Source organism: Hyaena hyaena, unplaced genomic scaffold (assembly GCF_003009895.1).
Source record: "Hyaena hyaena isolate Hyena2069 unplaced genomic scaffold, ASM300989v1 scaffold_274, whole genome shotgun sequence".
Taxonomy (NCBI): domain Eukaryota; kingdom Metazoa; phylum Chordata; class Mammalia; order Carnivora; family Hyaenidae; genus Hyaena; species Hyaena hyaena.
This window is the reverse complement of record NW_024080907.1, coordinates 1631825-1646015: the sequence shown is the minus strand read 5'-3', so window position 1 is coordinate 1646015 and position 14191 is coordinate 1631825. Positions and strand designations below refer to the sequence as shown.

Genomic DNA, 14191 nt, shown 5'->3' with positions numbered 1-14191 from the left:
ACTGAGTATTTATTATCTACTCTGTGTGGTGTCAGGTGCTTACTAGGTGCTTTCTACATTTTCCTTCTTTTTATTAACCCTCTTATCCTCTCTGTAGGTTTTATTGTAGTAATTTTTTAGGTAAGAAACTAAATTTCAAGTTCGCAGCTGACGAGTGGCAGGCCTGATTTGGACTCAGGTCTGAGTCCAAAGCTTATGCTCATATAAAGCTGCCTCTCCTGGATAGATTTATCTCTGTTTTAGAGATAAGGAAACTAAGGTGCAGAGATGTTCCTGATACATTCTGAAAAATCCTTCAGGTGGGCTATGAGGAGGCTAGAAGAGAGGAGGTCAAGGGTATGCAAGGAACATCGCTGTATCTCTAATATCACAGGCCCCTTTCCCCCCAGGGACATTTGCTAAACAGGACCACAAAGGCTAGCATGAAATAATTGCAGAGCCCACACATTAGATCCATCCAGAAGGGCAGCTCTGGATGATGAGTCCAGGGCAGCATCCAAGGATCTTTGGGGGGCAAGGGAGGGAGAAGGCAGTGGTTACCTTCCTTCCTTCCTTCCTTTTCAAATGGCAGAACAAGGTGTCATTCTCAAAATGCCAGGAAGGCTGTGCTTTTTGCCTGGGCCTGGGGGGCTTTCAGAAATGCTACCTAATTAAATTTTCTGGCAAAGAAAAGACAGTCACCAGACTCCAGGAGAAAACACTGTTATTTTCCTAAGCTAGACAATGCTGTCATAATCTGAATGTGGCCAGAGAAGAAAGGTCCAAAAAGTGATTTCATTCAGAAGAAGAAATGCATCAAGGCAGAAAGAGACTGATTACTGGGAGTCTATCCCCGCCAAAAGGAACAGGGCACAGCCAGGCAGGGTCACAGGACCTATGGTGGGGCAGGCGCATGGAAACGTCTGTCCTAAATAAACAAAACCTTCACGTCGGGGGGAGCAGAGTCCTATGTGGACAAAAATCAACGGCTCTTTATTTTGTTTCATCAGTTTTATTGGTCATATATCCAGGATTCAATATATAAATCTTTCAAAATAACTAGATATTACAAGAATAGTTTACAATTCAGCTCTGATTGCACAAATACATGACACAGGAAACCATTTTTACAAATACATATGTTTTCTTATAAGAATACTTTAATAACGAAAATAAGTCTCTATGTGTCTTACAGCAAATCCTTTGCAGGTTTTTCCCCCCATTCAGCCATCATTTCAGGTTTTCTTTCACAGCGAGTCCACCACATCCAGGAGACCGAATTACAATCTGTTGCTGCTTCTCATTTTCAACCGTTACTGAGACTCGTGCTCTTAATCAAGAGTTTCTAGACTTCTTTTTTAAATCTTTCCTGATCTGAAAGAATTCACATATTTAAGCTAGAAGAGGTGATTTAAACCCCATGCCTTCTAAATACAGCTTGCAGCAATATGGGTGCTTCTCACTCCTCACTTAGGCAGGACCAGTGAGTGGCTTTATCCCAATGTGCCAAGCAGGAGGGATAAAGTCCTTGCATTCCTAATAGTTTCTAAGTCGCAAAAACAAACCCTAAGAATAAGGGTTAAATACTAATATTTAGAAAGCTAAAACATTTGCTAATGATTAGAATGCAGAACATTTTAAATTCAAAGTCTCCCCTAAGATGAAGAAGACATAAAGAAAGGATATGGCAGTAGTTTTATAAAATACTGAAAAAAACCAAAAAATGCTAATCACATCAGTTGTTCCTCATTCCCAAAGTGCCAGAAGACAGAGAATCTCGGACTCTCTGGCTAGCTGAACTCGGTATCTGGCATCCTTCTTATGCCTTGAAACAGCCTGATACTCACTTGCTCGGGGTGATGACGTGGAAGACGTCATCATTCAGGCCAGGGGAACTCTGCAGAATACAGACCACCTTTACCTAAAGACACAGGATTCACCAGGGGAAACATCTGGAATTTATGCCATTCCCTCACTGTTACTGAAAACTGTGGCTACTTGGCAAAGCTTGTCTTACTATTCAGGTAGCATGAATGAAACCAAGAGACTAGCGGTATTCTACAGTCAAGTTCCTGAGTACTATGCTCCAATTAATTATCCAATATTCTTGAAAGGATTCCTTAATCAAGCCCTTGTCCAGTAAGAGATTTAACAGCACCTGGGGACTACGATATGTCCTGCTTCTCTTCTACTTCTCTTGATTTCTCTTTCTCACCCCAGTGTAACAAACTGCTGTAGGTTTTTACCAAAATGCTGTAGCAGTAGTTGGGAAGGAGTTATTTTGCATTACCCAAAGTGTTTCATCACATTATGACGGGTCACATTCGCATACAACTAGATGGCCAAACAATGTCTACTGCAGTGATTTTGCAAATTCCGCATAGTCAATGTATCCATCATTGTTTTTGTCATCGTCTCTCAAAACACCATCTATTAGATTAATCAGTTCAGCTTCACTCATTGGTGGTGCCTGTTCATTCGCTTCCTATAAAATACAAATTAGACAACGATGAGTCGCACATTTACTGGAAGTGCTTAGCTTAGGTCTAAAATGTCCATACTTGTGTGTCCGGAAACTCCTTCAATGTAGTATGTGGCTACTTCTAGGAATCCACAAACCATATACCAGATACAGAGTCAATTCATAATAATCCAGTTTAGAAATTATATTCGCCAGTTAAAAAGAAAGATGCAATCAAAGCAGGTCCTTGCTTATTTGTTTTAAAAATTACTATCCCCTCTTTTCTAATTACACAAGTAACACACGTTCACTGGAGAAAGTTAGGTCTGGCTTACACAGAATTATGAGGTTCATAATCCCACAAACTCATCTTAGAGAAAAGCTGAGAACCCATGCTCTCCCGAGGGACAGCTCTGGGTCCAATGTGCTCTTTAAAGTGCAAACTGGATAGTGTCCTGGGGTCAGAACAAGAGGAAGGCACTGCCAACCAGGAGGATGTGTTACAATATGAGACGAAGGTGCTTCCCCTGCTCTGGAGGGAGCCGCAGCAGAGCTCACAGCGCCCAGTGCTATGCTAACGCTGTTCACGTCCCGGCGATTCTACCTTTGCTGCCTTTCCCACGCGTACCCTTTGCCCTCCTGTCGCCACCACCAGCCTCGCCTGCCAGGACTGCTGAACCCCAGGTCCTCTCCCTGATGCCAAGTCTCCCCACGTGCATCCATCTGCCTCCCATGGCAAAGGCCCTTCCCGCGACACTGCCATTCTTCTGCACACAGCCACTGTTAGCGCTCCCCACCGCCTTCAAAGCAAACCCGAATCTGCTCTCCTGCTAGCCACCAGGAGCACGCTCGCATCACCAGCTCTGCCTGTCCTCCTCTGCATACTACAGACTGCAGTGTGGCAGGGCAGGACAGACACCTGACCTGGGCACATCTGGGTTTCAGTTCCCTCACCTGAAAAATGGGGGTAAAAACAGTACCTGCCCGGGCCACTCACAGGCTCGCCAAATGAGCTCTCTCACCCACTCGAGAAAGTGCTGTGTTAACCACTTCGTACAGAGCACTGTAGTTATTACTGAGTCCCTTGATCCCTCGGTTCGCCACCCTATAGTAAAACAGCTTCTCCCCTGCTCTGCATTTTGATGTGGTCTATCCTTCAGGTGCTGGTTCTCAAGCTCCGGTGTGCAGCGGGGACTCCTGGGGCTTCTGCCTCAGGAGGCCACCCTGTGTGAGAAGCACCTCCGAACAGGAAGAGAGGCGGAACGGAGCGGTGGGCAGGCAAAGGAGACACCGCAACACAGCTGTACAAGGACTGCATAAGTCGTCAAGACTGGGGACTGAACCTTCGGCGGGTGGCACTTTCTGAGCAGCTGCCCCCTGAGCTACCATAGACCTACCTCCTTATGGACGTGAGTGATGGCTGTGGAGAGCTCCAGGCCATCAAGCAAATTATTGCCATCATAATCATGCATTTTGAAATAATGGAGCTGCAGTTCTTGTGGGGACATCTCCGCCTCTGGTTTGTTGATGACGCCTTCTAGATGCTCCATGATATGCCTAAAAACCGATAGTTAGACTCAGACCACTTGGCAGCAACCCTGGGATCATGCTGAAATGTTAAGAGCTGAAAAGTTCAAGATCTCAAAGTTCACTCACCCCAGAAAAACCAAGAGAAAGAGTGGCAGAACACACGCATGATGACAGATGCAGGCAAGGCCATGAGCAAGGCAGGCAAAAAGTCAAACAGTTCACCTGTTAAGCTGGCAAGATTATGGTTGTTTTCCCGCTTTATTATTAGAATGTTGTTATAACATTATGGAAGACGAGCAATTCAAAACATTTTTTTTGATCCAATTCAAGGATAACAAATTATGTGTGAGCCTGACTGGCCCAGGACAAAAGCTGCAACAAATTCAGTGTTCAAATGTGCCAGTAAAGAAAGAAAAAGCTCTGGTCAGTCCAAAAACCTCAGTCCTATCCTGGATTCTGTCATTCTGTCACTACTCTGTGTATGTGTGTGTGAGAATGGGTGTGTGTGCGTGCGCACATGCATGCATGCACACATGAGCGTGAATGTGGGAGGTGGCTTGTCTGTACGTCTGCGGTGAAAGAGAGAGACAGAAAGAATTCAGGCAAGTCATTTCTCTCATCTGGTCATCAAGATCCTCCATCTATGAAATGATGATGGAAAAAGACTGCTTGATTTACAGGTGGCTATAAGGAATAAATAATCATTCTTGGAAAATGTCAAGGAGCTGTACAAACAATAAAAGAAGAGTGGGTACCGACTGCAGCTGCAGGGGGGAGGCCCTGGGACCCCCAGCCCTTGCTGGATACGTACTCTTGGTCGTGCACTGTATTCTTATCCAGGCCCATGCTGCCAGGATGGGAGAAGCTGGCCCCAGGCTCCTCGGCCCCGGCACCTGGAGCACAGATGGCCCAGAGCAGGCCACACAGGAAGGGGGTTCTGAGCAGCCGCAGAGATCTCATGGTCACCGGCACCTGGGAGGTGGGGAACATAGAAGGTTCAGGTGAAAACCAGGGCTAAGGTTCTTTCAAAACGTGACAGTGTGCTCCTGGGGAAGGAACTCCGTGAAAGGAACAAAGTTGGGGAACAGAACATGTCCAACTGGACCTAAGGCCAGCTCTGCCACTACACTGGGATGACCTTGGGTACTCCAAGTCCCTATCAACCAAACAGGGGGTGGGAAGGCTCCATGACATTTCCTGGAGCTTCTTCAGAATGCCAAACAATTCAATGAGAGCTTAAGGGATCTGAAGATTATTCCTGCCTACAAGAGGTTTACAGTCTGGTGAAACACTTCCTGTGGAAAGCACTAATTAGGCAGAAAGTGAGGTGTCCTAAAGAAAAATTTAAAAACTGAGAGTTCAGAGCAAGAAATTTCCTCTGGGTGAGGGAAAATCAGCAAAGGCTGACAGACCTGGGGACACCGGAGCTGCGCCTGGATGGACAGGCGTGCCGTGGACGTGCAGGAACTGAAGGCAATGCTGTGAGCAGAGAAGCAGGTCAGACAAGTGGGAAAGACTTCAAGTCAGGGAGCCTAGAGGGTATGAAGCAGCCAGAGCGGTGGACAACGGGACACAGAGGTCGACCAGCTTTGCATGCTGGGCCAAGGAGGCTGAAGTTTCCAGAGGAAAGATGGGGAGCCATTGAGGATTTGCGAGTGGGAGATGAGATCAGAGCTTGGTTTCAGAATGGCTCATCCAGCAGCACAATGCGGGGAAGGTATTTAGTAGAGCGAGACCAGAGCTAGGAATGTGGCAGCTGAGGGGAAGCGATGAGGCAGGTCGGATCAAGACCTGCAGTAGGGGACCCAGGAAAGATGACATTAACCCCTGCCTCGTCCATGTCTCAGGACTGTGACAGGTAACCCGACCACTGTGAAAAAGCAGCGGAAAGGACAGTTACACAGACATTAGGGTTCCATCAAGTACTCCCGGAGTCTGGCTAGCCCTGCATTTGTGGTCAATGAGACATAGCTACACAGTAAGTTCCTGAGGGCAGGAATGCTTCGTTCCCAGGGCTCCCCACCAAGGCTCAAGCAGGCCTCTACGACTGGTGAAATTCAAAAGCCCAGTCTTTCTGGGGGCTTATAGACCAATCTCAAAAAGGAAGGTGAAGGACTGCCAGACCTCCACACCAACACAAGGACTACACACCCATCTCCCGAAAGACAGCACAAATTCTGCTGGTGACAAGGGTCAGTGATTTCTAATGGGCCAACGGTAGCCACCAGCCCAAACCGACAGCAGTAATGAGAAAGCTTTAGGGTACTGGTCATTCCCTTACACCCACCACACACAGAGCTCCCTCCAAAGCCCCTGCTCCCTCCATTTCCGGTACTTGGGGCTGGCCAGGAGCTGTGTGGCAACCCTCTTACCCATCCCAAAAGGGGGGACTCTGGGCGAATGGCATCCCCACGACGTTCAGGAAAATTTCCCAAACCCATTTTGCCTATTTGTGGTAACCCCTTCAACAGTCCCTTCCTTAAGGGAACAACAGTTACTGGGGTGTAACTTCCAGAGAGCGAAAACGCAGCATCTAATGTTACAACTGTATAGGGACATCATAATGCAACGTCACACTTAACAGTAAGAAATGATTTTTAATATTTAATGAAAAAGAGCAGACTGCAAATCTGTGAAGAATAATTTTGTAAAAAAAAAAAAAAAAGTGTGGGGGTGCCTGGGTGGTTCAGTCGGTTAAGCGTTCGACTTCAGCTCAGATCGTGATCTCACAGTTCATGGGTTCAAGCCCCGCGTTGGGCTCTGTGCTGACAGCTAGCTCAGAGCCTGGAGCCTGTTTCAGATTCTGTACCTTCTTCTCTCTCTCTGCCCCTCCCCTGCTCACGCTGTCTCTCTCTCTCTCAGAAATAAAGAAAAAACATAGAAAAAAAAAAGAAAAAAAGTGTGTATATTTCATACATAGAACAATGACTAAAAAATTGCTAAAAGATTATTTTCTGGGTTTTTTTTTAATGTTTTTAAGTTCCTTTATTTATTTTGAGAGAGTGAGCAGGAGCTTGAGTGGTTGAGGAACAGAGAGACGAGGAGATAAAGAATCACAAGGAGACTCTAAATTATCAGTGTGGAGCCCAATATGGGGCTTGAACTCATGAACTGCAAGATCATGACCTGAGCTGAAATCAAGTCAGATGTTTAACCAACTGAGCCACCCAGGCGCCCCAAAAGATTATTTTCTGAATTATGAGGCGTGATTCTGATTTTTCTTCTTTCTATTTCTCTATGGATTCTAAGGTTCCTACTATAAACATGTTTTTCTTTATAAATATGTATTTAAGGTAATTTACCCCATAATTTTGTTCAAATGTGTATGAATGGAATAAAAGGGTGGGGGGGGCTTTCATTTAATTCTCATCTGTAGAAAATAACTCAGGACCGGAAACTACATTTCCAGTTTTACCAAATAAAAGTGTCCAGACCCTGACAGGGCCAATGCCACTGCACCTGGTACCTGAAAACAAGGTCTCAAGTTATTCCCAGCAGTGACTGCCCAGGCCAGAGCAGAACAGCTTGGTCTAAGCACACATCTTGGAGTTCTGGGACAGGAGAGATCAGAGAGGGAAGCCGGTTCCTCCCAAGCCTCTTAGACTCATGCACAGTGGACATCTTTTTCTCCAGCAAGCATTCTTCAAATCTGAGTCTGGCTTAGGCATTCTTCCCATATGCTCCTGAGTGCCTCCCTTCAAAAGGGTCCAGTCCGAGAAAAGCTGTGAATGCGACCTTGAAACTTGCCTGATTACTTATAAGTGATTACTTATAAGTGCTCCCTGCTGGACTGAGCTCCATGAAGGCAGGGAGTGAACCACATTTCCAGCATAGGTTGGGGCGGGGAGGGTCCCGCACCTTCACAGATATGCTGCCAAGTTCTGATGTCAGTGTAACTAAGCATAAAACTTTTTTGGAGATATCGATCAGATAGTTGAGTGATCAATGAACCCACAGCACCATTTCCTATAACTATGTGTTGGAAGGGATAGGTAATACAGTAACTATATTCTCCACATTCTCTCTTCTTCAGGGGAGGCAGAATAAAGGCCAAGAACCAGTTGCTGTGAACATGTCCCATTATGATTTGTTGCAGCGGGTTTCTAACAGAACAGAACAGAACAGAACAAAAGCCCAATCTACAAACTCAGAGGAGAAACTTTCCCTCAAGTGCTACAGGGAGAACAGGGAATCTACCACCTAACAAATTAAACTGTCACATTCAAAAAGAAACATAAGCAACTCCCCTTTGCCTGAGGAACATGTTGCATCACCCATACTCCAACAATTTAGTTCAAGGCCATGAGCAAACAGGCTGGTAGATAAGCTCTGGCAGTTCCTAAGCTCACTGCCTTCTTTGAGAAATTATAGAGGCCAGACTGGAAAAAAATCCAAAGGAGAGACTTCTGAAAGACCCTTGCTTTCAGACATCCTTCACAAGGAGAAGCCTCAGTCCTGGGAGGGAAGGAGCAGACCAGGCTCGGTAGCCGTCTCCTGCAGTGCCTGGAGTGTAACAGGGCTCCCTTCACCTTACCGCTCCAGCAGCCTCTTCCAAACCCAGAGCCTTTGCTCCCCCCCTCCCCCCACCATTAACCAGTCTGCCCTCCTCCTTCCAGGCCCAGTTCAAATGTCATCTTGGGATTCTTCCAGCCACACGGATAGGTTCGTTCTCTCCTCCGACTTTAGTCTGCAGCCTCTCACAACATATAGTCTTCCCTCCCTCTGTGAGGGCCAGGAGCCTATCACCTCAGTGTCTCCCTTACTCTACTAATCACAAAGTGTAAGCTGACTGAAGAACAGCAGACCATCAGGTCTGATGCAGGGCAGTGGGTTTTGGCTCCTAGATATGCTGTTTCCTAGGACAGAAGACGTGGCCTAAGCTGGAAAAATAACCCCTTTGGAGCTCTCCCATGAGGGCTGGCCTGGCCAGCTTGGTCCACCCCCTCCTCCCATTGTGTCATTAGCCCTATCAGCATGTAAGAGTTTGGAGCCAGCCTTCCTCCCATAAAGAATGCACCAGCTGTTAGCATCTTTCTCTCATGCCAGGGGCCCTCAGTTAAGAATTCAAACTCAGGGGCACCTGGGTAGCTCAGTCAGTTGAGCGTCTGACTTCGGCTCAGGTCATGATCTCGCAGTTCATGGGTTCAAGCCCCACACGGGGCTCTGTGCTGAAAGCTCGGAGCCTGAGGCCCGCTTCAGATTCTGTGTCTCCCTCTCTCTGCCCCTCCCCTGCTCACGCTCTGTCCTGCTCTCAGATATAAACATTAAAAAAAAATTTTTTTTAAAAAAGAGTATTCAAACTCAAAGCAGCCACAATCACCAATATCCAGACATCCTGTACCCAAAGTCAATGCCAAAGAAAAACTCTGAACAGTACTTCCCCTTTATCACTGCTATGGTCCTGGACTAAAGGCAAGAATAGAACTAGCTTCCCAGGCCAAAGAAACTGCTACATGAGTTGGGGATTGAGAATTGGCGCTGAAAAGCAGGGCATTTAATAACCTGATCTATATGTTTATTTGGGGAGCCCAAGGAGTGGCCTGGCTTCATTATGCATTTAACCAACACGCTCCTTACTAACAGCCTGGTGCCACAGAAGGTATTAAGGATAGGACAGCGGCCCAGACAGGCCTCTGTCACACTGATTCCAGCCTGATGGAAAAGAGAGACTAGTAAATAGACACCTATGGACTACCGCAGAAACCCCAACCCACACCTGGAGTAACACACAAGGGAGAAGGGGATTTTTTTTCAACTAAAGGATAGTACTTCAGGCAGACCGAAAAGATTGTAACCAACACCTAAGCCTGTAAGAAACTTGGTCCAATTCAGGCACTACAAAAGGTTCAAAAGGGTTGAAGACACAGTAGAGAGGGAGAGTTGGATGGAAGCATATGGTTAGCTTGTCTGAATAATTCTGCAGGCTGGCAGAAAACTGAAATCTGCTACTCTGGGTTAAGCAGGAACTATACCTGGTCCATTTGGTAAGGAGGGTTGTTTGGCCAGGGGGCCTAATCCATTGGAACACAGTGAGGAAGAGAACTAGAGTAAGGTAAAAACAGGACAGGTCATGAAGGGCCCGGCCCGTATAAGTTCTGTTCAAGAGCTCAGGACTGCCTTTGCCACATCCCATAGTGTTTGGATTGTTGTATTTTCATTTTCATTTCTTTCCATATATTTTTTAATTTCTTCTTTAATTGCCTGATTGGCCCATTCGTCCTTTAGTAGGGTGTTCTTTAACCTCCATGTTTTTGGAGGTTTTCCAGACTTCTTCCTGTGATTGACTTCAAGTTTCATAGCATTGTGACCTGAAAGTGTGCATGGTATGATCTCAGTTCTTTTATATTTATTGAGGGCTGCTTTATGTCCCAGTATGTGATCTATCTTGGACAATGTGCCATGCGCACCTGAGAAGAAAGTGAATTCCATGGCCTCAGGTTGTTAAGTTCTAAATGTATCTATCAAATCCATTGTTTCTTTAGTGATTTTTCTGTCTAGTTGATCTATCCATTACTGTAAGTGGAGTATTAAAGTCCCCTGCTATTAGCACATTCTTATCCACAAAGAAATGGAAAAACATTCCATGCTCATGGGTTAGAAGAATATTGTTAAAATGTCATTACTACCCAAAGCAATCTACACATTCAATGCAATCCCAATCAAAATTGCACCAGCATTCTACTCAAAACTAGAACTATTCTAAAATTTGTATGGAACCACAAAAACCCCCGAATAAGCCAAAGCAATATTGAGGAAGAAAACCAACAGGAGGCATCACCATCCCAGACTTCAGCATCTACTACAAAGCTGTAATCATCAAGACAGTATGGTATTGGCACAAAACCAGACACATAGACCAATGGAATAGAATAGAGAACTCAGAATTGGACCCACAAATGTATAGCCAACTAATCTTTGACAAAGAGAAGAAGAGCATCCAGTGGAAAAAAGACAGCCTCTTTAACAGATGGTGCTGGGAGAATTGGACAGCAACATGCAGAAGAATGAAACTAGATTATTTTCTCACACCATACACAAAAATAAACTCAAAATGGATAAAGGACCTGAATGTGAGACAGGAAACCATCAAAATCCTAGAGGAGAAAGCAGGAAAAAAAACTCCCTGACCTCAACCACAGCAATTTCTTACTTGACACATCTCCAAAGGAAAGGGAATCAAGAGCAAAAATGAACTACGGGGACCTCATCAAGATAAAAAGCTTCTGCACAGCAAAGGAAACAATCAATAAAACTCATAGGCAACCAACAGAATGGGAAAAGATAGTTGCAAATGGCATATCAGATAAAGGGCTAGTATCCAATATCTCTAAGGAACTCATCAAACCCCACACTCGAAGAACAAATAATCCAGTGAAGAAATGGGCAGAAGACATGAACAGACACTTCTCCAAAGAGGACATCCAGATGGCCAACAGACACATGAAATGAATGCTCAGCGTCCCTCCTCATTAGGGAAATACAAATCAAAACTCACTGAGATACCACCTCACGCCAGTCAGAGTGGCTAAAATGAACAAATTAGGACACTCTAGATGCTGGCAAGGATGTGGAGAAAGGGGCACCCTCCTACACTGTTGGTGGGAATGGAAGCTGGTGCAGCCACTCTGGAAAACAGCATGGAGGTTCCTCAAAAAAAATTAACCAGAGAACTCCCTATGACCCAGGAGTAGCACTGCTAGGAATTTACCCAAGGGATACAGAAATGCTGATGCGTAAGAGCACATGTACCCCAATGTTCATAGCAGCTCTCTCAACAATAGCCAAAACATGGAAAGAACCTAAGTGTCCATCAACGGACGAATGGATCAAGAAGATGTGGTTTATCTATACAATGGAACACTACATGGCAATGAGAAAGAATGAAATCTGGCCATGTGTAGCAACATGGATGGAAATAGAGGGTGTTATACTGAGCGAAATAAGTCAGGCAGAGAAGGACAGATACCATATGTTTGCACATATAGGTGGATTAGGAGGAAGTTAGTGGAGGACGAAGCAGGAGAAGAAGGGGAAAAATGGCTGGGGAGAGGGAGGGAGGCAAACCATGACTCTTGAATGCTGAGAACTGAGGGCTGGGGGGGGGATGGAGGGGAAGGGAAGGGAAGGGGAGTGATGAGCATGGAGGAGGGCACTTTTTGGGATGAGCACTGGGTGTTATATGGAAACCAACTTGACAATAAACTATTTAAGGGGAAAAAACCAGCTCAGAACAATGAAAATCCACTATGAACAGAAAGGGAATGCGGGAAGGGACCTGGTGACACTATCAGGTCTGTGTTTTAAGATTATCACTCAGGTTTTCCAGTACAAAACAAAGTACAAAGGATCAAAAGACCAGGCAGGAGGCCCCTGAGGTAGGGCAGGGGCGAAACGATGGTGGCTTGAACTAGCTGCAGCAGAGGGGCTGGGGATCAGGGATGAGGTTGGAAGTATTTAAGGGAGGTCTGTGATGGATTCGACTGGGTGGGTGAAGGAGTACCGAGCCGGGGGAGGAGGGGTGGTGGGTAAGAGTGACGCCCAGGTTTCTGGTTTCGGCACCGGGTGCATGGCAGTGCTGTGCCCAGACAGGGAATACAAGAGGAAGTCGGCTACCCCCGTCTTCCCACTCGCCTGGCCAGAAAAGACCTGTTTGTTGTGACCCCCTCTGGGACACAAACTACCAGCGGTAGACGGAGAGTAACGCCCCAGGCCCGCGTGCAGGTGTCCCAAGAAGGCAGACACCGGCCCCAGCCGGACCCATCTGGCTTCAAAGGCCCTGGCGGCCTCTATTCCAGGAGAGTGGCTATGCTCCCAGCAGCCTAAGCTTCCTGAGGCAGTTCAGAGGCCGAGACCCCTACTCAGGCTGCTCCCGCCCTCCATCCCCCGACCCGAGCCGGAGGCCCCGAGCCCGAGAGAGGTGCCGGAATCCCGCTCCACTGCGGACCCCTGAGTGCCGCCCCACCGACCTCCTTGCCCAGGGTCGAGTCACAGACCTCAGAGGCCGAAGGTCGGGCCTCGGCTCCGCCCGCGTTCACTTACCTTGGCTGCACCAGTTTCCAAGCAGTTGTCTTCAGACGCGAAGCCTTCTAGCATGAGCCTCGCCAGCCCCCGTCCTCACAACGCTTTCCCTCGGCCCCTCCCCTCAGCCCGACCCGCCGTGCGCATGCGCGCCCCATCTGCCCGCCCGTTGGTGCCGCAGAGTCCCGCCCCTGCCCGGCGCGAGGCAGAGTGGACCGCTCGGGTGATTCCACGTGTAAAGGGCTCAGGACGGGCTAGTCCCTGGCAGGCGCAGTTCTTTAGTCTGCCTCCCCGAAGGCGACTGTCGGTTCGGGCCTAAGCTGGGCCCCTTGAGCTTTCTGGGGCCCAGCAGGTTGCGAGGAATGTAGTCGGGCGTGGGACGTAGGATGGCTAATGGGGATGGGGCGGATGCTACAGCTGGCTTCCAGTCTGCCTCCACCTTTACAGGTTCCTAGGTTCCTCCGACCTAGGAATCCTAATTCTTTTCCTGATGAAATGTCTAGAAAACGCTGGAGACAGCCACGGATCCTGCGATTCCAAGATTGTCCTACTTCCAGCCTCCGCTTGCTGCAGTCCACAAACCGCTTCAGCTGCAAGACCTATTCATTTGTATAGAGTCCCACCCAAGATTTTATCGGCAGTCCAGTTCAACAATCACCTTACCTGTGCACTTCGTGAAATCACCTGCTATCCCAATAGAAAGCGCTTCAATGCCCCCCCCCGCCAAAACAGACCCACGAACAAAAGAAACCATAAGCCCCACATAATCCTGCCCTTACATCTCTCTCCCTATACAAGACTATGATTCCATGAATATCTATTGATCAGATGGATAAATAAGTGTGGGACCGTCGTTTTGTAAATCCCTTCTCCCATTTGTGTTCATAAGGATCCATAATCATTTTTCATATGAGTCTGGATTCAAAAAGGGACAGTCTGGGGGAGAAAGGAAGGGGTTAAGTAGATGATCCCAGAATCCTCCTTGCACTCTGCTTTAGCAGATCAGCCGTCTTGAAGGTTCGCCAAGGTAACTGCCATTGACAGTACACCGTTCCTCCTCCCGTCTTCATCTGAGATTGAATGTCAGTCCGCTCCCAGAGAAAATTCCCAGGATCCCAAAGTCCCTGAAGAAACCCTATTAGATCAAGACCCCCTTCTTTCCTTAGTGTGAAGCTTGGGTTAGTTTGATCTTGTTCATTATTC

General features: G+C 47.0%; 1 protein-coding gene across 3 annotated transcripts in view; it reads right to left on the bottom strand.

Moving 5' to 3' along the window:
* Positions 1 to 971: 971 nt before the first annotated feature.
* MCFD2 (multiple coagulation factor deficiency 2, ER cargo receptor complex subunit) overlaps positions 972 to 14191 on the bottom strand; it is a 42913-nt gene continuing 29693 nt past the window's right edge. Inside the window, exons 1-4 of one of the 3 annotated variants that reach the window (XM_039245940.1) lie at positions 13010 to 13094; positions 4782 to 4942; positions 3838 to 3997; positions 972 to 2464 (exon numbers count right to left, since the gene is read on the bottom strand). In XM_039245940.1, the coding sequence (XP_039101871.1) occupies positions 2333 to 2464; positions 3838 to 3997; positions 4782 to 4942; positions 13010 to 13063 (507 nt within the window). In that variant the 5' untranslated portion in view covers positions 13064 to 13094 and the 3' untranslated portion in view covers positions 972 to 2332. Of the gene's footprint in view, positions 2465 to 3837; positions 3998 to 4781; positions 4943 to 12963; positions 12988 to 13009; positions 13095 to 14191 lie in introns of those variants that run through there. The other 2 variants (XM_039245942.1, XM_039245941.1) reach the window with 2 other exon arrangements.